This window comes from Nelumbo lutea, chromosome 3 (genome assembly GCF_056320005.1).
Source record: "Nelumbo lutea isolate HS-2025 chromosome 3, American lotus-T2T, whole genome shotgun sequence".
Taxonomy (NCBI): domain Eukaryota; kingdom Viridiplantae; phylum Streptophyta; class Magnoliopsida; order Proteales; family Nelumbonaceae; genus Nelumbo; species Nelumbo lutea.
In genome coordinates, this window is record NC_142686.1 from 69,088,311 (window position 1) to 69,113,341 (window position 25,031).

Sequence of the window (25,031 nt, forward strand, 5' to 3'; positions counted from 1 at the left end):
TAACCTTATCTGCAGATAGGATTAAGATAATTCTCTATCCAAATACAGATTTGGATTAGGATAACTCCTAATGGGATTAGGAGGTTTCTTAATCACTAAGAAAGATGAGAAACCCTAGTCTTGAATTACTGGAATTTGACCCAAGGGTTTAGCAGAAGAACCTCCTGCAATTTGAGATTGGATCTCAGAAACCCTAGAGAGAAGAAAAGCAAATACGCCAGCTTTAGCTCTAGAGTTCTTCATCAGCCACCGCTGCCATTCACTGCCTAGTTCGATCTCTCTGAGAGGGAAAGATCAAGAAGGTGTTCTTGATATCAGTCTTTGCTGAAAGGCTGATTGTGTACGGTGCTCTTCGCTTCCATCGAATTCTTGTAAAGAATTTGGTTTGTAGGACAAACACTGCTGGTTCTGTTTCAGTATCACTGCATCATCTTCAGTAGGAGCAGATCTTGGGAGTATTCTTTGGGTGTGAACACCGACGTTGGGAGATACCGATTCTCCGTATCAGGTATAACCCTTCATTTTCTGTTTGGTTCAGATCTGGTTCGGTTTTGGTTCGATTAGATCCTTGAATATTGTATTCTAAAATCAGGGAATACATATTATGGATCTCTCCCTCCTTTCACCACCATCAGCGGGGAGACTCAGCATAGAGGTAGCGTCTTCCACCTTCTCAACGGAGGATCTAAGCATAGAAGTAACGTCTTCCACATCCTCAGCGAAAGTGCTGAAGGTGTCTTCCAACTCCCTATTGCCATCCTCAGCTTGAATTTCAGCTTCCAACTCTGTCTCAACATCATCCTCTGAAGAATCACAGCTTACCCAACCAGCATCTTCTTCTTCCAGCTCATCTCTCCTTGTTCTAGAATATCTTGGGTTTGGCCTGTTTTCTCCGGAATTAACTTGGTCACCTTCATTGGATTTGGCGACTGGAAGCCACCGAAGGTTCTGCCTCACTGTAGACTTCCTCTCTGCGCAAATCTTGCCTTCGTTCGAATGCAGCATCCACAGGGAAGATGATAGACCAATATTCTGGTCTACCATCAATTCCTTTGAGACCCGCGACTCACGTGACAACTTAAAATGTCACCTGAGTCGGCATTAGCTCCCTGGCCCGCTTTACTGGACGACCCAGGATGACCCACAATTAAGCCAGTTGGGTCAGAGCGGGTCAAAAAAACTCCAGAACCGGCTTTACTTGGACCCCTTCCTATATCTAACTGAGTTCCCCTTTTAATTAAATCCGCAAAAGACAAACCGGTTGTAAGACTTTTTAAAGTTAGAAAATTGAGCCCACAGTCATGTATCTGCAATAAAACTGCAAACTAAAGTAGAAAAAGTAAATCCTGTGGTCTAAGGGTTTCACTCAACTAAATCAAATAAAATTTTACCCCAACTATTATCATGCAGGATATATAAATCTTCTTTGCTATTCTTTCTATTAAGGGCTATAACCTCTGTAGAATTATGATTTTTTTAAATATTATCACTACCATAACCCAAGTCCTCCAACCACCCCAGCTCTTCTAAAACCCTAAATATGTATCTGATTCACTGCCTTTTACCAATGAAGTTAGTGGTCTTCCATGCAAATGACAAAATTCCTCAATCTAATCTCCCTCATTTTGCCATTTATTGGAGCTCCTAAATTCCCAAGGATGCAGTTATATCCTTTAAAAACATGCAACTTATCCATCACTATAGTCCCATCCACTCTACACTAACCTTATGGACAGAAAGGTTTCTCTTCCTCAAGAAGATTTTTTGAACTAGAAACAGAGATAGAAATAGAAAACATATTACACAATCTAATTTGTCTAGATGTCTGTAAATTTTTCACACTTACGCTGGTTATTAAAGAATATTAATACCAATGGATGATACATTCTCTAAACCAGAACTAATAGTTAAGAACAATGTTACCTCTACATGAGTGAGAGGGACTCAACTGCGGGTAGGGAAGAAAGCCCAGAAGCGAATAAAATTGAACAAGCAAACCTCCCCCATTAAAGCCTTCAATTCTACCCCGATAGATAAATCCACTTCCCTTGTATGTCCTTGCTGCCTTCCAATCAGCAGACCTCTACTTCTTTGCAGAAGGAAGTATTAGATCATAATAGATATTGAGAGAAATGTAAATAAGAAAATGGTTATTAAAAAAAATGGAAGTATTAGATCATGCCAGGTCATAATCATCATCATTCACGCCTTATCTCAACTATATAGAATTGGCTAGATCATCTCAGGTATTTAAAAAAAGTAATTCATGGCAACAAACTTACATAAGCCATTGTATTGACTATTGAATTATAATCAACAGTTTCACTTTGTAGAAAGATTGGGGTGGATGGGCCTTTAACTTGCTCCTATATTTTTTTTATTTCTAAGTTGTCTCTTTCTTATATTGGGTCTTAAGTATATGGACCATCTTTTATTTCTTTTTATTGTTTACTAACACAGCTGGCTGCCCTATTGGGGGCATTCATGTAATTCCATATTTTCATTTACAGTTAGTATTTAACATTAATAAAACAAATTGATAGGACTGAAAGGAGTTGTGGTTGAGTGCATAGTTGTCAAGGTGATGCCTAGGCGACAAGGCACCCTTGGAGTCTCGCCTCGCCTAATCGCCAAGCAGTTTTCTATAGCATGTTATAACAAACTTTTATATTCTTAATTTTTTGAGGTTATAATTATAAAATAGACATTTTAAACTAAAATATTCATTTTGTGTGTTTATATACTAATTTCTTTTTGTTATTTTCTTACTTGTTAGGGTTTAATCAACACAAACATTGCTAAATGCTGTATTGAACCCTCAAAGACTTCAAAACCTGAACCATTAAGTAAGAAAGAACATAAAATGTTGTCCAATTAACACATTTTCTTCTTCTTCTTCTTCTTCTTCTTCTTCTTCTTCTTCTTCCACCTTTTCTTTTCTTCTTTTCCTATAACAGAAATAGGAGTTCAGCCCTTATATTTTTCGAATTTTCTTTTCTTTCTTCTTTTCTTTCTCATGAATATGTTGGAATATGTTGATTTTCTATACTTTAACATGAAGTTTATACTTTTCTTATGAAAATTATGGATATTTATTAAGGAAATATGATTATGGAACCTAGGGAACTACCTTATTAAAAAAAATCCATCGCCTAGGCGAGGCGCCCCCTGTCACCTAGCCTCACCTTGGCGCCTTGATATCTGTGGTTGACTGAGCTCTTCTTCTCCCTCTTCTCTCATCTCTATCTCTTCCTCTTCTTGCTCTGTTCTTTCTTTCATTTGCTGTTTTTCATTTAATAATCACAGCAATTTTACTGTTCAACTTTCTTCTTGGTATCAGAGAAACCCCAACCTTTCTTTATTAAAAACAATCCATCGCCTAGGCGAGGCGCCCCCTGTTGCCTAGCCTCGCCTTGGCGCCTTGAAATCTATGGTTGATTGAGCTCTTCTTCTCCCTCTTCTCTCATCTCTATCTCTTCCTCTTCTTGCTCTGTTCTTCTTTCATTTGCTGTTTTTCATTTAATAATCACAGCAATTTTACTGTTCAACTTTCTTCTTGGTATCAGAGAAAACCCTACCTTTCTTTTCTTCCTTTTTTAGTCCCATACACAGTGTGTATGGAGAGCTAATCTGTTGATTACTTAGTGATTCATTCGGCCTGATTGGTAGAGGGTTCTGGAGAGCTTTTTCAATTCAGATTGCTGTCCAAGATTGCTCCTTGGAGTTTTTTTCCCAAAACCCTAGCCAATTGGAAATTTTCCAATTGAGGGTCCTAGTGGTACTTTGAACCTGGTGCTCAGGGTTTAAAGGGTAGTTTTTGGGCCCTTATTGAGATCAATTCAAGCTTAACAGAGTTTTGGTACCCCTAAGGAGTGGCTGCAATTTCCAGATTTCTCACAGGTTGCAAAGTGGAGTAAAGCCCTATTTTTTTTGTTCCTGTTCAGGTCAGCAATTAGTTTATTTGTTTTCAATCATCCATATTTACTATCTGAAAGCATTCTTTAGAAGTATTGGACTTATGGAGAACTTTGGAGTAGAGAACAAGCAGGTACAGCGTTTGGACTGGGCCCAAGAGCTTCTATAGACCCTCTTCTGACTGTAACCACTGTGAAACTTGATGGAACAAATTATCTAGCTTGGTCACAGTCAGTTAGAAGCCAAAGGAGGATGATCCCTCCTATGAGAAGTGCATGCAGGAGAATTATATTGTTATAAGATGGTTCGTGAACTCAATGCAACTAGACGTTAGTTAACATTACTTTGGAGGACCCTGCAAAGAAGTTTTGGGATAGTGTTGCAGAAACATATTCACAGAAACTTAATGTTGTGAAGGCATACAAATTGAAGAATGATGTGAACAGTCTACGACAAGGGGAAAAACCTTTAATTGCATACTACTCTAAGTTGAAATCATTTTGGCAAGAGATTAACTGTTTTTCTAAAAGATAAGATAGAAAATCTTATTAAAATAAAAAACAGATGTAGGTTGCTGGTTGTCAAGACGACACCCCATTACAATCAGATTTCCATAGTACCCATTGTTAGACAGTGTATACCCTTGGCTACAATTAGATTGATGTGCATAAGCATTTATTTGTAAATGAATAAAGTACATTGTTGTTTCATGTTAATATTGGTATGTTTCTGTGTATTACCCCTTAAACTAGACACTTAAGTGACTCTTGCTAGTTTAGAATGTTCTCAGCCATTGGATAGACTTGATAAGTTTATCTATCCTGATAAGGCTGACACTAGTGTGTTGCCAAGGAGTTGGAGCATCTTGTCTCAGCTATTAGGGTTAGACCCCAAGCACAACTAATGGGTGTTTATCAGAAACACTGAATCCAGACCAATTACCAATTATTCCCTGGACCTTGGAGATAGATGGCCAAAACTGGAAAGTTATGCATAACCCCAGACTTAATTATGGTATTGCACTAGGTGTTGGACTGTGTTATCTTTGATATGCCAATCAATGAAATCCATCAAGGGTCAAATACCTGGGTATGTTGGTGTTGTCTAAGAATTCACCTAAGTGGGTGATCATAGTGATAGGATCGGCCTCATTGTTAAACTGCTAGTAGTGGATTTCACCTATGTTTGAAATATGATTTTGCAAAATATATTTATATTATATATTACTATTTTATGAAAAAATGTTTGCATAAGGTTTTAATCACGAGATTCATTCGAGCAAAGAGTGTGGCACTGCACCTTACAGCCAAGAGAGAGGTCCTTCCCTGTCGAGTAGTGTTTGATCATTATAGGCCGAGAGGTTAAGTGTAAGAGACAATTACAGGGCTTATTACCTGATGAGCTTTGTCTTACATAAGTCCATTATCCTTGGGTCTTCATAGGATGGCTAAATCTAATGTCATTTAGATGTAAATGTTGGGCCCAAATTGAACCAAGGGTTCATTGCCCTGAGCAATGAATTCAGCCTAGCCCCTTTCAAGGGTAGGGCCAAACCCATATGGACTTGTGTGAAATCATTGTGGGGTCCCATGCAATACAATATCAAGCCTAAAGTGGCCATGCAACACCTAGGGTCGTGATCCTTTGAAGAAAATGGGCCAAAGGTCCCATAAGGGTTAGAAAAATTTGAAATTTTGCCCAGCCATCTAGCATGGTTCGGTCATCCATAAGATGGATTCTAACCCTCCAACACCCATCTACGATCAAACAAATAGAAACACTTCATATAAGACTAAATGGATGCACATTGCAGGCTTTAATCTCAAGAACATCCCAAAAATTCTCTACAAAATCCAGTGATTTAAAAGGCGCGCCTAAGCGCACAAGCGAGGCGCATTTTGGGGTATGCGCCTTGCCCAGGTGCTAGGCGCACCTTTTTCAAAAGGCACGCACCTGGTGCGCCTAGGCATGCGCCTGATGTGCCTTGCGCCTCAGTCCAAGCGTGAGCCTTTTTAAAAATTTGCACTTTTTACTTTTTTTTTGTCTAACGGCTGGGCCCCTGGCTGGGCCCCCGGACCCCCAACCACACCCCTCGAGGCAAGCCCGAACAAGTCTATTTCACTTGCCCACCGAAGCTCCGAGAACCCCCTATTTGCTTATGTTATTCATTCATTCATTGCAATAAAATATCTTCTTAAAAGGCAATGGAAGTTGTAAAATCATTATTTTTTATGTAAAAAATAAGAATTTCAGACCCTAACATATACTTGTTCGGGCTTGCCTTGAGGGGCATGCTACAAAGGCAATCAAGAAGGCAATATGTTTTACATCACATTAACTACTTTAAGCAATGCAATTAAGGAAAAAAAGAGATTGTGGGTTTTACATGCTTGAAAATGAAATATATGTTTGCTTTTATTTTTAAATTTTCATTTGAATACACTTTACATGTTATGCTTATGTATTTTAATTTCAGATAATAGGTTTTTTAAATCATTTATTTTAAAATTTAAGTTTACATTTTTATTAACATTATGTTTAATATTTTTTAAATTTTTTGCATTTTTTTTAATTGTTGGAATTTTCTGACTTTTTTTATTTTTTAGCTTCTATTTTGTAATTTTGCGCCTTTCTGAAAAAAGAGCGTGCCTCGCCTTGCGCCTCAGGCGCAAATTGGGTCTTGTGCTTTTAAAGCGATGGTAAAATCTGAAAAACTAAATTGCTCGAACTATTGAAGGGAGAGAAACCCAATCTGTGACAAGTTTGCCAATTGAAGCCACAAGTTCTTTATGTTTCATTAATAACCTCCTATTTCTCTCCCCCACAGAGACCAACACACTACAAAGGGGATACAACTCCAAATTATTTTTGTCTCTTTCCTCCTCTAAGTTGTGGCTAGCTTGAGAATAGTCCAACTACTGAAGATGGTTGGAAAATGGAAACCTCAAATAGGAAGAGAACAAAATAATAACAAAAAAGCAAGGAATGGGAAGCATGGGAATGCCAGTGTTGCTACGGCTTCAAAAGATGATAAGGGGATCAGTGATGAGAGGTCAATAGTAGAGCAACTTGCAGCCATGAAAGCAAATTTTGAAAGATATGACCAACTCATAAGTCACTTGGAAAATACCATTGCAACAAACCAACTCTTCAGGCAACACGTCATCATCTACATTTGCTCATTCAGGTATCCGTGCTTCTACCAACCATGCAACTACTTTAGGTAATAGTAGAATTCCTTGGATTATTGATTTTTGTGCATTTGACCATATGACTAATGTTTCTAACCTTTTTACCTCCTACCAACTATTTCCTAGCCGTGATAAGATATCCCTAGCTAATGGATCTCTTGCTCCTATCTCAGGCAAGGGAGACATCAAGGCTTCAAACTCTCTTACCCTCACCTCTATTCTCCATGTCCCTAAACTTAGTACTACTCTCCTATCCATTAATAGTTTGAAAAAATCTTTGAGCTGACACATAACTTTCTTTCCTTATTGTGTTTTTTAGAGCCTAAAGTCCCAAAAGGTGATTGGGAGTGGCCATGAGGCAAATGGGATATACTTGCTAGACATACCTGAGGAAAGCCAATTACAACCTTAGAGAGTTTCTTTTAGGTCTAATTCACCAAAGTCCAGTTGATCCTGTCATGTTGTCATTGTCATTTTGGTCATTTACCTGTTTCTTCTTTGAGTCTTTTGTTTCCTGAATTGTTCAAAGGAATAAGTATGTCTTAGTTTACATTTTGAGTTTTGGTGAACTCTCTAAATATTGTAGAAACACATCCTTGGAGTAATAAAAGATTTACTTTTCCCTAGTGATTTAAAAGGTATGCTTCAGGCGTGCCTAGGCGCACAAGCAAGGCGCATTTTAGGGTATGCGCCTCGCCTAGGTCCTAGGCACAGCCCTTTCAAAAGGCGTACGCGTCATGTGCCTAATGTGCCTTGTGCCTCAGCCCAGGCGTGCGCCTTTTGAAAATTTGATAATGTTGTTCATTCTTTCATCCTAATAAAATGTCTTCTTAAAAAGTAATTAGACTATAAAATCATTATTTTTTGTGTGAAAACTAAGAATTTAAGACCTAACGTGGACTTGTTTGGGCTTGCCCCAGGGACGTGGCACAAAGGCAGCTCATAGAATCAGGAATGTAATATGTTTTACATTATATTAGCTACTTGAATGCAATTGAGTGAAAAAAGAGATTAGAGGTTTTACATGCTTGAAAATGTTTTATATGTTTGATTTTATTTTTAAATTCTCATTTGAATATGCTTTACATCTTATGTTTATGTATTTTAATTTTGGATAATAGATTTTTTAAAACTTAAGTTTATATTTTTTATTAATATTATGTTTAATATTTTTTTGATTTTTTTGGCTTTTCTTTGAATTTTCTGACATTTTTTTTTATTTTTTAGCATTTTTTTGTATTTTTGCACCTTGCCTTGCGCCTTAGGTTCCTTTTTTGCACCATGCGCTTTTAAAATACTACTTTTCCCTTCAACATTGTGCACTCTGATGTGTGGGGGCCTTATCATTTACCTTCAATGGGTGACTATCGATATTTCATCTTATTTATTGATGATTTCTCTCGCTATACATGGATCTACTTGATGTAGTCTCGTGATGAATCTTGTATTTATACAAGTTGTTTCCTACCAAACTAACTTCAATTGGTAATACAACTCATTTGTCCCCCCCCAAGGTCATCATAGTCCCCACCTCTTAAGGCCTCGTTCGTTTTTGAGAAAGCTATTTACTTGGGCAAGTTCAACATGTAACACTTACCCAGGTAAGTGAACTAACCTGTTATCTTTTGATTCCCAGGTAATTTATACAATGACTCTTTTATCCATAAAAATCATTGTTAGAACAGGCGGAATTGTCAAAACACGTTTTGTCAATGTTTCCCCTAAGTGGGAAAGATACCCACCTGGGAGATGGGTATCACTTGAAGAAGAAGAAGAAGAAGAAGAAGAATGGAGAATAGGGTGACTCTCTCTATCCATCCCATCAAATTGTTATTTATATTAGAATAACAATAATACATGAGTTGTTGATAAAAAAAAAAAAAAAACAACAATGCATGAGTAGTAGTAGAAGAGGAAGACGAAAGAAATGGAGAATAGGGTGGCTCTCTCTATTCATCCCATCAAATTGTTATTTATATTAGGGTTACTAGCAATGTTAGTTGTAGCTTGGCTATCACAATAGAACCTCAAAGGGCTAGACACAATGATTCCCAATTCCTTTAGGAGTATCTTAATCCAAAGAAGTTCAAAAACTTCATGTGCCATGACCCGGTATTCAGTTTCAGCACTTGACTGAGCCACTACAATTTGTTTCTTGCTTCTCCAAGTCATAAGATTTCCACCCACAAATGTGCAATATCTATGTTGTTAGTTTTAAACTGTTTTTCTTCTTTATTTATGTTGTTGTAATGCTGTCAGCTAAGACTGTTGACAGCATGTTCTTTTCTTTTGTTTATATAGAGAACACTGATGTGGGCCCCACAGCAGCGTAGTTATTTGTTTCAGTTATAGTAGTGTCAGTTTGAGTCAGTTTGTTAATTCAGTTGTTATTTATTTCAGCTTTTATTTACTTTATTTATTATGTAAGTACTAAGGGCAGATGTGTCCTTTCCATTATGTACTAAACATAACCTATAAATATTAAGAGAGTAGCGGCGGCAGATCGGTTAGAATCTGTCCCTCCTTTCAACCACTTGTGTTCTCTTGTTTCTCTTCTATTCTCTCTCCTTTTTCTCACTTTTCTTCTGTTTTGTAAACCTAAAACCTAATAGGATTCAAGACTGATTATAGTCTTGATCTTTTACTTGGTATTAAGGCCTATCTAGGGCTTCTCATGTGTGTCTAGTCCAGCCGACCACATGAGGACTAGCTAGGGCTGGAAGCTTTGAAGAAGTTTTCGGTGGCTGAATCTTGGAGATTACCAGGAGAGGTTCGCAGCAGTAGAAGACTTGCCGCGGCTTGCAGAGAGTTGGTAATCAGGAAGAAGCAGCGAAGGTTAGGGTTCAGGTAACCCTACAAGACAGTAAACCGAAGTACATAAGTTTTTTTTTATTGAGTTTCAGAGACTGCAATCAGTCGAGATAGGTTGGACCTATCTAGAAAGAGGGGCCGAACTGTGTTCAAGTTTGTTTCTAGGGTTTGGCTTGTCGAACTGTGTTTAAGTTTGTTTCTAGGGTTTGACTGTTGGGTCGAACCCCCCCTTCAAAGGTGATTAGTTTTTAGGGTTTCATATTGCCCTACGACAAGTCCCACTTGTGCGGACTGCTTGGAGAGTGCAGCTGAGCACTTACTCCAGACCTACAGTTGAAACCCTAATTTTTCTCTTGCAGCAGTGGGCCCCACAGTAGTGATTTCAGAAAATAGCATCTCAGATTGATGGGCTGCCTGGTACTGTGCATGCCGATTGATTTCATATCAGATTTGAGTTGATTTCTTGCATATACTATGATAGGCGATTGATTTCAGATCAGATTTGGGTTGGTTTCAGATCAGATTTCGAATCAGATCAGATTTGTGTTGGTTTCGGATCAGATTCCAGACTTGCTTGTTTGACTCTGTTTTCTGGTATAGTGGCTCTAACAGTTTGTAGCCACTGAATCTTGATCAAAGATGGAGTTTAAGGGTCAGGGAGAAAGTAGTTTTGGAAACCACAGTTATGGTAGTGTATCTGAAACCGGGTTTCAGATTACAACTATGAGATTTGATGGGTCAAATTATTTGGAGTGGTCTCAATCAGCCATGATGGCTATTGGAGGAAGGGGAAAACTGGGTTACCTCTTGGGAGATGTGAAAGAACCTTCCAAAGAGGACCCAACATACACCAAGTGGGTTCAAGAGAACTATTTGGTTATGGCATGGCTGTGTAATTCTATGCAGCCACATATCAGCCGAAATTACTTGTGGGCAAAGACAGCCAAAGAGATATGAGATGTTGTGAAAGAAACCTATTCTCAACCCCTTAATGTTGCTAGAGCCTATGAACTGAAGTGTGAGGTGAACAGCCTTAAACAAGGAAAGAAGCCAGTTTCTGTCTACTTCTCTACCTTGAAATCCTTGTGGCATGAGATTGAACATCTAGAGACCCTTGAGTGGGAGAGTTCCAAAGATGCACAGACTCACAGAAAGCAAGTCGAGACGAATAGGGTATTTGAGTTTCTGGCTGGTTTGAATTCAGAATATGATATTGTGCGACAACAGATATTGACAAGAGATAGTGTGACCCTTTCTCAAGCATACTCCCTGGTGCATAGTGAAGAGACCAGGAGGAAAGTCATAATGCAGCCTCAGCCCTCTTTCCCAGCCTTGACAGCTACTAAACCTAAGCCAGAGGGTGACTCAAAAAGGGACCGGAAGAAGGAAGATAAACGGGATCTGGTATGTGAACATTGCAAGAAACCCAAACACACAAAAGATACTTGTTGGAAGTTACATCCTCACTTGGTCCCAGCAAAACTAAGAAATAAGAAGGGTAATGCTCATATGGCAGTGAACACTGATTTAGCATCCTCATCAGGCACATCCCTAAAGACTTTAGCTGCTATTCGGGCTGCCCTCATACAATTGGAAAAGGAAGTTGGGAGTCCATATCAGTCACCATCAGCTCCTGCCACATCTACATTTGCACATTCAGGTACTCGAGCCTCAGCTTACCATGCTTCAGCTCCAGGTAATATTGACCACTACTAGGTAATAGATTCAGGTGCATCTAACAATATGACTAGCTTGCCATCTTTGTTCACTTCTTATCACTTGTCCTATGGCCGAGATAAAGTATCCATTGTTGATGGCTCTCTTGTTGCCATTTCGGGCAAGGGGGACATCAAGCTATCGGATACTATCTCTTTATCTTCTGTCTTGCATGTTCCTAAGCTTGATACTAACCTGCTTTCAATTAGTAGTATTACCAAATACATGAACTATTCAGTAAACTTTTTCCCTGACCAATGTGTTTTTCAGGATTTGGAGACGAGGAAGGTGATTGGGACTGGCCGTGAGACAAACGGAATCTATCTGCTTAGAGAGAGTTCTCGTCGGGAGGAGTCAGCGGATAAGAAGTCTTTTGTTTCCCAGTCTGTGAGTTCGGTTATGCCAAAGCATAACCGATTAGGTCATTTGTCTTTTAAGTCTTTGAAGAGTTGTGAGAGTTGTGAGTTTGCCAAACATTGTAGAACCTCTTATTCTTTAAGTAATAAAAGGAGTAATTCCTCTTTTGATATTGTGCATACTGATCTTTGGGGGTCATATCATATCTCTTCTATGGGTGGGTACAGATATTTTCTACTGTTTGTTGATGATCATACCCGTTTTTTTGGTCTATCTTATGCGTTATCGGGATGAGGTTCATGCTCTGACCCAAAACTTCCATCAGATGGTTCTCACTCAGTTTGGGACCCAAATCAAAGTCCTTAGATCTGTAATGCAAATGAATACTTTGCTCAACCATTGACCTCCTACCTTCTTAGCCATGGAGTTATTCACCAGAGCACTTGCCCTTATACACCACAGCAGAACGACATTGCCGAAAAGAAGAATAGGCATATCTTGGAGGTGGCTAGAAGCATTATGTTTACCTCCAATGTACCTATTCGCTTCTGGGGTGATGCTATCCTCACGGTAGTTTATCTCATTAATCGAGTTCCTTCCCGGGTTCTTGATATGAGAACCCCCTTTTCCCTTCTATACCCAGACGAGGAGTTGTTCATTGTTCCCCTTAAAACCTTTGGTTGTACCTGTTTCGTTCAGTTCCTCGGACCTCATCATTCCAAGTTTGAACCTAAGGCCTCCAAATGCATTTTCCTTGGTTATGCACAAACTCAAAAGGGTTATTGTTGCTATGATCCGGTTTCAAGGAAACGGTTTGTCTCCATGGATGTCACCTTCTTTGAGGAAACACCCTATTATCCTAGGGCTTCTCCTCAGGGGGAGAGCAGTGAGAGTGGGGCTGTTTTGAGTTTCTTTCCTCAGGGGGAGAGCAGTGAGAGTGGAAGTGGGACTGGTAGACGTGGGGCTGTTCCTTTACCTATTCCATTGGATAATGAAGGTTGTAGTGGTGAGGGTGATCAGAGGGAGCCGGAGTTGAGAGTCTATCACAGGCGATGCAGGCAGGTTGATCCTAGTCTTCGACAATCCCGGCCAGCTCCAGTTCCTTCTGTGGCTCTAGATCCAGAGCCTACTAAGATACCTCTCACTGTTGCCACTTCCCCTCCTGTGGATGACCTTGATCTCCCTATTGCCATTCGCAAAGGAAAACAACATTGCACCACTTCTACAGCTCACAGCATCTCACAGTTCTCATCCTATGATCGTCTGTCTCCATCTTACCGGTCCTATCTCACTTCCATTGCTGATGTCCCTATTCCAAGAACAGTGCAAGAAGCCTTACCAGTTCCAGAATGGAAAGATGCAATGCAAGTCGAAATGGATGCCCTGTTGAAGAATAATACTTGGGCACTGGTTGACCCACCAAAAGAAAAGAAACCGGTGGGATGCAAATGGGTGTTCACTGTGAAGCATAATGCTGATGGTTCTATTGAAAGGTACAAAGCCCGGCTGGTTGCAAAGGGGTTCACTCAGACTTATGGTATAGACTACTTGGAAACCTTTGCCCAGTAGCCAAGATGACCACCATCCGAGTTCTGTTATCCCTTGCAGCAAATCATTCTTAGCCCCTGTTTCAGATGGATGTTAAAAATACCTTTCTGAATGGAGACTTACAAGAAGAGGTTTACATGCAGTTGCCTCCTGGATTCTATGATACAGAGACAGGTAAGAAGGTTTGCCGACTAAACAAGGCATTGTATGGTTTGAAGCAGTCACCTAGAGTCTAGTTTGATAGGTTTAGATTAGCCCTTGGAAAGTTTGGTTATGTACAGGCCCAGTCATATCATACACTATTCATCAAGAGGGTGGAGTCCTCTCTGACACTACTAGCAGTGTATGTTGATGATATTGTAGTGATAGGAAATGACAGTCATGAGATTGAGTCCCTCAAATAGCTCCTTCATCAAGAGTTTGAGGTGAAAGATCTTGGTGCACTACGGTACTTTTTGGGTATTGAGGTTGCTAGATCCAAGCAAGGGATTTTTATCTCTCAGAGAAAATATGTTCTAGATCTGTTGGCAGAAACTGGAAAGTTGGGTGTTAAGCCGGCCGATACACCCATCAAACAAAATCACAAGATTAGTGCAAAGGGTGGGGAGCCTCTTGAAGACAAAAATATGTTCCAACGGTTGGTTGAAAAGCTTCTATATCTCTGCCTCACTCAGCCGGATATCAGCTATGCAGGTAGTGTTGTTAGCCAATACATGCACTCCCCTAGAACTTCTCATCTTCTTGCGGCAAAGAGAATATTAGCATACTTGAAGAGATGCCCAGGTAGAGGTATATTGCTCAAGAACAATAATCACATGAGGGTGGAAATCTATACAGATGCCGATTGGGCTGGGAGTGTTGATGACAGAAGGTCTACCTCTGGATATTGTGCCCTTGTGGGAGGTAACCTTGTCTCTTGGAGGAGTAAGAAGCAGAGTGTTGTTTCCCGCTCTAGTGCTGAAGTGGAATACAGGTCAATGGCTAATGGAGTGGCTGAAATCTTATGGCTGAGGTCACTACTTGAAGTGTTGGGTATTGACTATGAAAAGCCCTTAATGTTGTATTGTGATAATCAAGCAGCTATTAATATAGCCCACAACCCAGTGCAGCATGACAGAACTAAACATATCGAAGTTGATCGACATTTTGTGCGATAAAGGGTCACATCACAAGAAGTGTGTCTTCCGTACATCACATCTAATATGCAGCTCGCAGATATCCTCACCAAGGTTGTACCAAGGAAGAAGTTAGAGACAGACCTATCCAAGTTGGGAATGATAAATATCTACTCCCAACTTGAGGGGGAGTGTAGAGAACACTAATGTGGGCCCCACTGCAGTGGTCCCCATTGTGCTCGTAGGACAGCAGTGTAGTTATTTGTTTCAGTTATAATAGTGTCAGTTTGAGTCAGTTTGTTAATTCAGTTGTTATTTATTTCAGCTTTTATTTACTTTATTTATTATGTAAGTACTAAGGGCAGATGTGTCATTTCCATTATGTACTACACATAACCTATAAATATTAAGAGAGTGGCGGCGGCAGATCGGTTAGAATCTATCCCTCCTTTCAACCACTTGTGTTCTCCCGTTTCTCTTCTATTCTCTCTCTCCTTTCTCTCACTTTTCTTCTGTTTTGTAAACCTAAAACCTATTAGGATTCAAGACATTACAGTCTTGATCTTCTACTGTTTAGGGTGTGCTGCTAGGAGCCTATGAGCAATTTCTTGTAATTGTTATAATACAATATTAAATAAAAGAGAAGTTGGGTGCCACCAGCTCAAATCTTTCGACCCTCATCTTTCTTTTCTTCTTCTTCTCCTCTCCTCTCTTATTCTTCTTCCTTGTATGATCACATGGTATCAGAGCGACATTGATTCTAGGCAGTAGTTTCTTTTCAATGAGGAGTATTCACTCAACCCAGGCGTCAGTTTTTTTTTTTGGACTGTGAAGACAAAAAACTTCACATCGGACTGATCAGAAACATCCCTCGTTACTTCTTCAGGGTTCTCCCTTGGTCGTAGCACCAAGTAACCCTAATTGGTGGAAGTCAATGCTGTGAAGCTTCCTTGTCCCCTTCAACTGATGCTGTGAAGATCCAAAAAAACCTCTTTTTTGACCTTCGGCTGATGCTTTGACCTTCGGCTGGTGCTGTGAAGGCTTTGCTCCATCAACTGATGCTGTGAAGACCAAAAAAACTTCCTTTTTTGACCTTCAGCTGATGCTGTAAAGGTCTGGTTGTGTTTTTGCACCTTCGTACAGGTGCTATATAGGGGTGTGTGATCCCCTTTGTCCAAGTATGTGCTAAAACCAGTGTGAAGTGTGGAATTTACAATGGCATACTTGGTATAGCAGTTTTCTTCTTCTTCCTGGACTGTTTATGTGTTGCAGTAGTGTGTATATGCTTTCAGAAGTAGGGTGTGGTGTTTTATGCCTTAATTGTGACTATTAGAAGCAGTACTGGTGTGAGTACTGGTCTTGTGCACCTTCAGTTTTTTTGTTCTGGCTTGTAGACCTGCCTTTAAAAATGGCAAATGATGATTCTACATCATCTGGGGTTACATCAACTCGTGGTACAGCACGTATGGGGACTGAAAGCATGATGTTCCCTATGTTGATCACTCCTTTAAATGGTCTAAACTACCTGGAGTGGGCCAAAGGTGTAAAACTTTATGTAACAACAAGGGGAAAAGCTGGTTACATAAATGGAAGGGTGAAAGAACCCAAGAGTGGGATTACTGAACATGATCAGTGGGACCAAAAAAAACAGTATGGTGATGTCCCAGCTTCTTGCGGCCATGGAATCTGATGTGAAAAAAGAATTTTATGTGGGCAGATACTGCAAATGAGATATGAGAACAGGCCAAAACCACCTATTCAGAGCAAAGGCACTTTGCTAAGATCTACAAGTTACAAGCTGAATCCTCAACCTATAAACAAGGAAACCGCGGCCTATCAGCCTATTATTCTGCTCTTACCTTAGTGTGGAAAGAATTGGACCACTATCAGCCTATAGAATAGAAACATGAGGATGATGCTAGAGGCTATAAGAAGTTGGTTTCTCAGTAGCAGGTTTTTGCCTTCTTGTTGGGGCTAAACCCCATATATGAACCCCTTAGAGTTCAGATTGTAGGAAGTAAAGAATTACCCTCAGTCCAAGAGGTGTATGCCCTTGTTCAGTCTAAGGAAAATAGGAGGAGTGTGATGGTTACAACTGAGGGAGAGCTACAGGTAGCATTACCTGCAATGGGTGAAAATAATATGGGAAAGAAAAATGACTCCAAGAAAGCCAATGATAAGGATAAGTTGTTCTACACTCGCTGCCGTCATTTAAGACATACTTGTGACACATGTTGGGAGTTCCATGGGAAACCAAAGTGGGCTGTAAAGAAACAAGAACAGGGTAAGGAACAGAGTCAAAAGAAGCCTAATACAACTCACAATGCAACAAATGTGGTAACCCAAGAAACTTAGTCTGCTGGGGTGCCAAATGATACTACACGAGAACACTTCACTGGTTCTAACCCCAAGGAAGACATTATGAACTCCTTCCGTAGTCACTTGGAATCATAGGGTAGGGCCTTGCGCCAGATGGACAGATCAGCTACTAGTAACCCTTCTACTTCATTTGTGTCTACATCAAGTAATGCAGCTTCTGCCTTCCATGTCTCCACAACCACAGATTCCCCCTGGATCATTGACTCAAGGACTTCTAATCACATGACTAGTAAGCCAAACCTATTCAATTCTTATAACCTTTTGTCGGGAAGGGATAAAGTAAGACTTGCAGATGGCTATTTTTCTTCCATTGCAAGTCAAGGATCAATATTCCTTCCTCAAGGACTTAACCTGGATAATGTTTTGCATGTCCCTCAGCTTCCTATCAACCTTCTTTTTATTAGTAGTATTACAAATTCATTAAACTGCAGTGTAACCTTTTTTCCTTATTCATGTATTTTTCAGGACCTAACTTCTAGGAGGACGATTGGTAGAGGAAGCTTAGTAGATGGTCTCTACACTCTCGACAGCAAGGCTAGTTTCTCAGTGTCATCTTCAAAGTCTCATAGTCAGTCAAATAAGGGTCAAATTGTTTTGTGGCATAATTGGTTAGGGCATGTGTCCTTTAAAATAATAGTCTTTATTTCCATTTTTATTTTAGTCCTGTTCAATGTTAGATTTCCATTGTCAAACGTGTCAATTGAGCAAGCAATGTAGAACAATATTTTCTTCAAGTAATAAAAGATCAAGTTTCCCTTTTCATATTGTGTATTCTGATGTGTGGGGGCCTACTACCATAACTTCGGAGGGCGGGTATAAGTACTTTATCACATTAATTGACGATTTCTCCCGTTATACATGGGTTTTTCCCATGTGTAGCAGAGACGAAGTCTCAAAGATCAAAAGAGATTTCCAAAGGATGGTGTTTACACAGTTCCATGTGGAAGTTTAGATTTTTCAATCCGATCATGCGAAAGAATATTTCCATGGTGAGCTAAATGAGTTCTTTGCTTCCCATAGATCGATTCATATAAGCTCATGTGCAAGAACACCACAACAAAACGGTGTTGCAGAAAGAAAGAATAGAACCTCCTTGAGGTAGCCCGAGGGATGATGTTACATATGAATGTTCCCAAACGATTTTGAATGTCATAAACCGCATGCCCTCCAAAGTGTTAAACTACAAGGCCCCTCATCAGTTATTGTTTCCTTAGTCTCCTCTAATTTCAATTCCCATGAGGGTGTTTGGTTGTTGTCCCTTTGTCCATGACTTATCCCCGTCCCATGGTAAGTTGGATTTTCGGTTTATTCCATATGTCTTTCTGGGGTATCCTTCTTCGCAAAAGGGTTACCGATGCTTTGATCCCATTGGCCATAAGTTTTGTCTCAATGGATCTCTTTTTTTGAGTCTGAACTGTTTTTCCCTACTTCTCCTCAGGGGGAGAGTAATGTGGAAGAGGAGAAACAGGTCCAGGTGCGTCAAGTCTCCCTTCTATTTTGGATCTCGCACATTTTCATGTCTTCCAATGTCAACGCCGTAGGGATCAGCAATGTGACAAGGATGTGGAGCCGCCAAACACTGAGCAACCAACACTGTCTAATTCCCAGGAGGTAAGTCCAACACCTGTTGATCCCATAGTCTTCGTTTCGGTTGTGGGTGACCTTGACATTCCTATTGCTCATAAAAAACGACAGACATGCACTACCAAACACCCCATTACCCAATATGTATCCTATGGTCGCATTTCCCTCCCTTATCATGCCTTCCTGTCTGCAATTGATAGTATTCCCATACCTAGAAACGTGGCAGAAGCTTTAAAATACCCTGAATGGACAGATGCTATGGAGGAGATCAATGCCCTCCACAAGAATCAAACATGGGAGTTGGTGGATCTTCCAACAGGAAGACCCAGAGGGGTGTAAGTGGGTGTTTACAATGAAACACAAGGCAGACGGGACAGTTGAAAGGTACAAAAGCAATGCTGGTAATAAAGGTGATGAACATACAATTTATCTATAATTTATGAGGACTTTTGCATGAATTATTATGTCGGTTTTATTTAATTTTACCCTAATTTAACTTAATACTAAGAAAAGATTTCAGGGGTAATCAATCCAACAAAAAGAAGGCAAAAGGTAAGAAAATATGGACCAAAAAGGACCAAATTCAGCCCAGCCCGGTTATGGAAGCAAGAGAGCACACTTCGACCCAAAAAGTACAACTTAATTCCTTGGAAAAAAAACCCAAGAAAAGAATCCTAGCAAAGAGTAAAATTCGGCCCAACAGAGAAGGCCCATTCTCAGCCCAAAAGAGCAACCTAGAGTATAGCTATTGTGTGCTAAGAGGGAGCCTAAGTGCAGCCCAAATAACAACCCAAAGAGCTAGGGGCGACAAACCTTAGAAGGCTTTCAAGAGAGCTCTAGAAAGTTTAAGAAATAGGTGTAATACACCCCATTCTAGAGGCTTCAAGAAGAGGCAAGAGCCCCCTTGTAAATCTTTATAAGGAGGCCTCTAAAAGGGGGGAAGGTGTTCAATCGCTTGAGATAAAGGCTCTCCCACTCCTAGAGGTTCGAACACCTTGAAGAGAAGAGAAGAGAAGAAGGCTAGGCGCAAGGATGAGAAGAAGAAGGGCTGAAGGAGTTCAAGTCAAGCTAGCAAGAAGAGAATGTGACTTCGAAATTGGTGGTTTTTTATTTAGAGATCTATTGTAATAATTCCATTCTAATTTCATTTTTCTTTGATTCGAATTCAACTTCCTTGTTGTATTTTTTATCTCCCTCTTCAATTCTTTCTTGATGTAATTAAGTTTGTAAAATTTCAGTTTAGCAATCAACTTCTTTTTTATTCATTCGAATGGGTGTGAGTTGTTCTTGAAGTTTCTTGAATAGGGGTTAATTGTAGATCAATTCAGCCAATTGAACTTTCAAAACTCAGATCTGAATTCTCAGATCTGAGATTGCAAGATCTGAATTGCTTGAAAGAGAATTCAGATCTGCAAATTTTCAGATTGGTCGAATCGATCTAAGCTTGGAATTCTTAGAGTGCTTGAGAAAGACTCTAGGAATTCAGATATACTATTCAAAAACTGAATTGGATGCAAGGTTAGAGATAACTTGCACAATTCAGTTGGTAATCAATTCAGATTTGAATTGATGCCTTAGAAGTGTTTGAAGAAATGCATACATAGGATTAGATCCTTGATAGAGATATGGGGATCATCACTAATGCATAGGATGAACATGCACTCGAAAGAGGCTGTTCATGACCTTGGGATTTCACCAAACCAAGACTTAATCACAATCTATTCCAATGATTCAATTTGATTGATTGCTGAATTCTAAGATTAACATTAACTACTTACTCTTCTAACCTCAATTGAAGGCAATTGGGCCAATAATTTAGACGGATTTTAGTTTAGGATTTTTAGCTTTTGAATAAAGTTTTGATTTGTTGTTGATCAGATAAGAAGTGGCCAATTTAGTATTAGTTATTGTTTCCTAATTCCTTATGGGAACGATATTTCACTCACTACTTTATTATTTGAACGGCTAGTGCACTTGCTAGTGTCACAATGAGCCACAACAAGTTTTTGACGCCGTTGCCAGGGATTTAGGGAAACAATATTAGGAAACATTGAGCATTCTTAATCTGGTCTCATTCAGCATTGCATTCATAGTTGGTTTAATTTGCTTAATTTTACATTTTAGCTTTGAATGCAACTGTTGTATTATTGTAGTTATGTTTCTTCTTTCTTCAGTAGATTACTTCCTTTGCTAGTTTCAGTTTCATTTTAATAAAGGTAGATCTGATTTCCTTTCAATCTTCGAGTTGTTACCTTCTAAAAAAGAAAAAAAATTCACAAAAACATGAGTGTTGCAGATCTGAGTTGCATTCGGCAGTCAGATCAGCAGAACTCAGATCTGCAGCACTCAGCCGAAAAGAATTGCTTGTATTTCAGCCTTTTATTTTTTTCCATTACAAAAAGAAAAAATATATATATAAAATGAAAAGAAGAAAAATGGGAGATCTTTTGAACAAATTGTTGGCGTCGTTTAAGTAATAAAGTAGTGAGTGAAGTATTGTTCCCACAAGGATTTAGGAAACAATTACTATTACTAAATTGGTCACTTCTTATCTAATCAACAACAAATCAAAACTTTATTCAAAAGCTAAATATCCTAAACTAAAATCCATATAAATTATTGGCCCAATTGCCTTCAATTGAGGTTAGAAGAGTAAGTAGTTAATGTTAATCTTAGAATTCAGCAATCAATCAAATTGAATCATTGGAATAGATTGTGATTAAGTCTTGGTTTGGTGAAATCCCAAGGTCATGAACAGCCTCTTTCGAGTGCATGTTCATCCTATGCATTAGTGATAATCCCCATATCTCTATCAAGGATATAATCCCATGCATGCATTTCTTCAAACACTTCTAAGGCATCAATTCAAATCTAAATTGATCACCGATTGAATTGTGCAAGTTATCTCTAACCTTGCATCCAATTCAGTTATTGAATAGTATATCTGAATTCCTAGAGTCTTTCTCAAGCACTCTAAGAATTCCAAGCTTAGATCGATTCGGCCAATATGAAAATTTGCAGATCTGAATTCTCTTTCAAGCAATTCAGATCTTGCAATCTCAAGTCTGAGAATTCAGATCTGAGTTTTGAAAGTTCAATTGGCTGAATTGATCTACGATTAACCCCTATTCAATAAACTTCAAGAACAACTCACACCCATTCGAATGAATCAAAAAGAAATTGATTGTTAAACTAAAATTTTACAAACTTAATTACATCAAAAAAGAATTGAAGAGGGAGATAAAAAAATTACAAGGAAGTTGAATTATAGATCTCTAAATCAAAAACCACCAATTTCGAACTCACATTCTCTTCTTGCTAGCTTGACTTGAACTCCTTCAGCCCTTCTTCTCCTCCTTGCGCCTAGCCCTTCTTCTCTTCTCTTCTCTTCTCTTCTCTTTAAGGTGTTCGAACCTCTAGGAGTGGGAGAGCCTTTATCTCAAGCAATTAAACACTTTCCCCCCTTCTAGAGGCCTCCTTATAAAGATTTACAAGGGAGCTCTTGCCTCTTCTTGAAACCTCTAGAATGGGGTGTATTACACCCTTTTCTTGAACTTTCTAGAGTTCTCTTGAAAGCCTTCTAAGGGTTGCCGCCCCTAGTTCTTTGGGCTGCTATTTGAGCTACACTTACGCTCCCTCTTAGCACATGATAGTTATACTCTCAGCTGCTCGTTTGGGCTGAGAATGGGCCTTCTCTACTGGGCCGAATTTTACTCTTTGATAGGCTTTCTTTTCTTGGGTTTTCTCAAGGAATCAACTTGTATTTCTTGGGCCAAAGTGTGCTCTCTCTCTTGTTTCCATAACCGGGCTGGGCTGAATTTGGTCTTTTTGGACATTCTTTTCTTACATTTTGCCTTCTTTTTCTTGGTTTAATTACCCCTGAAATCTTTTCTTAGCATTAAGCTAAATTAGGGTAAAATTAAATAAAACTGGCATAATAATCCATGCAAAGACCTCATAAATTATAGATGAATTGTATGTTCATCAAAAAGGTACACCCAAGTTTATGGTGTTGACTATGATGAGACATTTGCCCCAGTAGCCAAGATGAACTCAATACGAAATCTTCTATCATTGGTTGCAAACCTTGACTAGAAATTTCATTCAACTGGATATTAAAAATGCCTTTTTAAAGGGTGATTTGGAGGAGGTGTACATGGTTCAACCCCTTGGTTTTTGTGCAAAAGGAAGTGAAAGTAAGGCGTGCAAATTAAGAAAGTCTCTATATGGCCTAAAACAGTCTCCTCGAGCGTGGTTCAATAAATTTCATATGGCAGTTCAACAAGTGGGGTTCAAACAATGTCAGTCTGACCTAAATCTGTTACAGGATACAGGCAAGTTAGGTGCAAAACCAACCGATACCCCTATGGATGTTGACCATAAACTAGGAAATTGTAATGGTGAACCACTAAAAGATGTGAAACAATTTCAGAGGCTAGTGGGAAGGTTGCTTTATTTGTCCATGACTCGCCCTAACATTTCTTAATCAGTTGGGGTCCTAAGCCAATTCATGCATTCCCCTAAAAGACAACACATGGAGGCAACAGAGAGGATTCTTAGGTACTTGAAGAAGTATCCAGGAACAGAGTTACTATTCAACAAACATAATCATTTCAAGGTGGAAGTCTACATAGATGCTGACTGGGTAGGCATTATGGATGATAGAAAATCCACAAGTGGGTAATGTACCTTTATAGGAGGAAATCTAGTGACATGGAGAAGTAAGAAAAAGAGTGTAGTGGCAAGGTCAAATGTTGAAGCAGAGTATAGAGCTATGGCACATGGGGTGGTTGAAGTTCTTTGGTTGAAGAACCTTTTAGGAGAACTTAGGGTTACGATCCACAATCCTATGTCCCTCTACAGTGACAATAAGGAAGCCATTAACATTGTTAGTAATCCAGTCCTACATGATAGGACCAAGCACATTGAGGTGGACAAGCATTTCATAAGAGAAAATTTGTAAAAGGGAGAAATTTGCACCCCTTATGTCAAATCCAATGAGCAACTTGCAGATGTTCTCACAAAAGGACTTCCACACCTACGGCACAATGAGCTATGTGACAAGTTGGGTATGATAGATATATTCAACCCAACTTGAGGGGGAGTGTTGTTAGTTTTAAACTTTTTTTTTTCTTAATCTATGTTGTTACAATGTTGTCAGCTAAGATTGCTAGCAGCATGTTCTTTTCTTTTGTTTAGGGTGTGTTGCTAGGGGCCTATGAACAATTTCTTGTAATTGTTATAATACAGTTTTAAATAAAAGAGAAGCTGGGCACCACCAGCTCAAATCTTTCGACCCTCTCATCTTTCTTTTCTTCTTCTTCTCCTCTCCTCTCTCTTCTCTCTTATTCTTCTTCCTTGTATGATCACAATCTAGTTGTAGACCTCCTATCTCTAGCCGAGCCAACCCAATCAGCATCACAATAAGCTTATCATGCTTCTTAAATAAAAATCCTTTTCCTGGACATGTCTTCAAATACCTCAAAATTCTCTCCATTGCCTTCATGTGTGAAACTTGGGGAGCATGCATAAATTGGCCAACAACATGGGCAACATAAGCAATATCAGGTCTAGTAAGAGATTTTTTTGAAGAGTAAAGAAAAAAAATTATTGAAATAAAAAGAGAATACAAAAGGAAAGGTGACAAGAAATCACCCGAGAGAAAAAGACAAGCATTAAAGTAACTTACATCCACTAACTCCAAAAAACAAAAACAAAGAGAAAAACTCCAAATTAACCACTTTACCTGACTCCAACTCCAAAACCATAAAGAACCCAAACACCCAAATTTCCTAATCCTCTTCCTCAAAACTTTCATCCTGCATGTCATCTTCTTCATCCCACTTATCACCTCTTTCTCTAGCTTCCATTTTCTTCAACCTCTCATCCATCCTTTTTCTCTCAAACTCTTCAAAGGCCTTCTTAGCAAATTCCTTACCCCCTCCCAAAAGAACAAGCCAAGACTTTCACCAATCTCAACTTCTCTCTCCACAATTTTCTTGATAGGAACTCTTTTGGATCTCTCCTCCTCTTCCAAACTACTATTAGGAAAATTTATTTCAGAGTTTGTAGCAGTTCCATCTTCTTTTTCGTGTTAAAAGGTTTCCACCTGAGAGTCTGGATTGTTAAGAGCTCAAGGGTCCTCCTTTCCAACCTCTTCAAAAACATTTTGTAGGTTAAGTGAGAGATAGATAGAGAAGTTTACCAAGTTGTTGCCTCGTTGATATCTTTCCTTGTCTAGGTAAAGCTCTTCATCCTTTTCCTGTAATCCATGGTTTTGCTCTATGGGGGTCTCAATAGGTCTGCTTCCTAATTTTCATGTCTCCTTTTGGAGGTCCAAAGTATACTTCCTCTAGCAAATATAAATTCCTTCCCTAGACCTAGCCGCCTCTATTCCCAGGAAGTACCTTAGAGG

At 39.3% G+C, this 25,031-nt stretch overlaps 1 protein-coding gene across 1 annotated transcript in view; it reads right to left on the reverse strand.

The window, feature by feature from the left end:
• Nucleotides 1-25,031, reverse strand: part of LOC148865440 (Nucleic acid-binding proteins superfamily) — an 86,507-nt gene that overhangs the window by 55,735 nt on the left and 5,741 nt on the right. Inside the window, exon 2 of the mRNA XM_088979133.1 lies at nucleotides 1,924-2,083. Coding sequence (XP_088835259.1) covers nucleotides 1,924-2,083 — 160 coding nt within the window. The remainder of the gene's footprint in view (nucleotides 1-1,923; nucleotides 2,084-25,031) is intronic.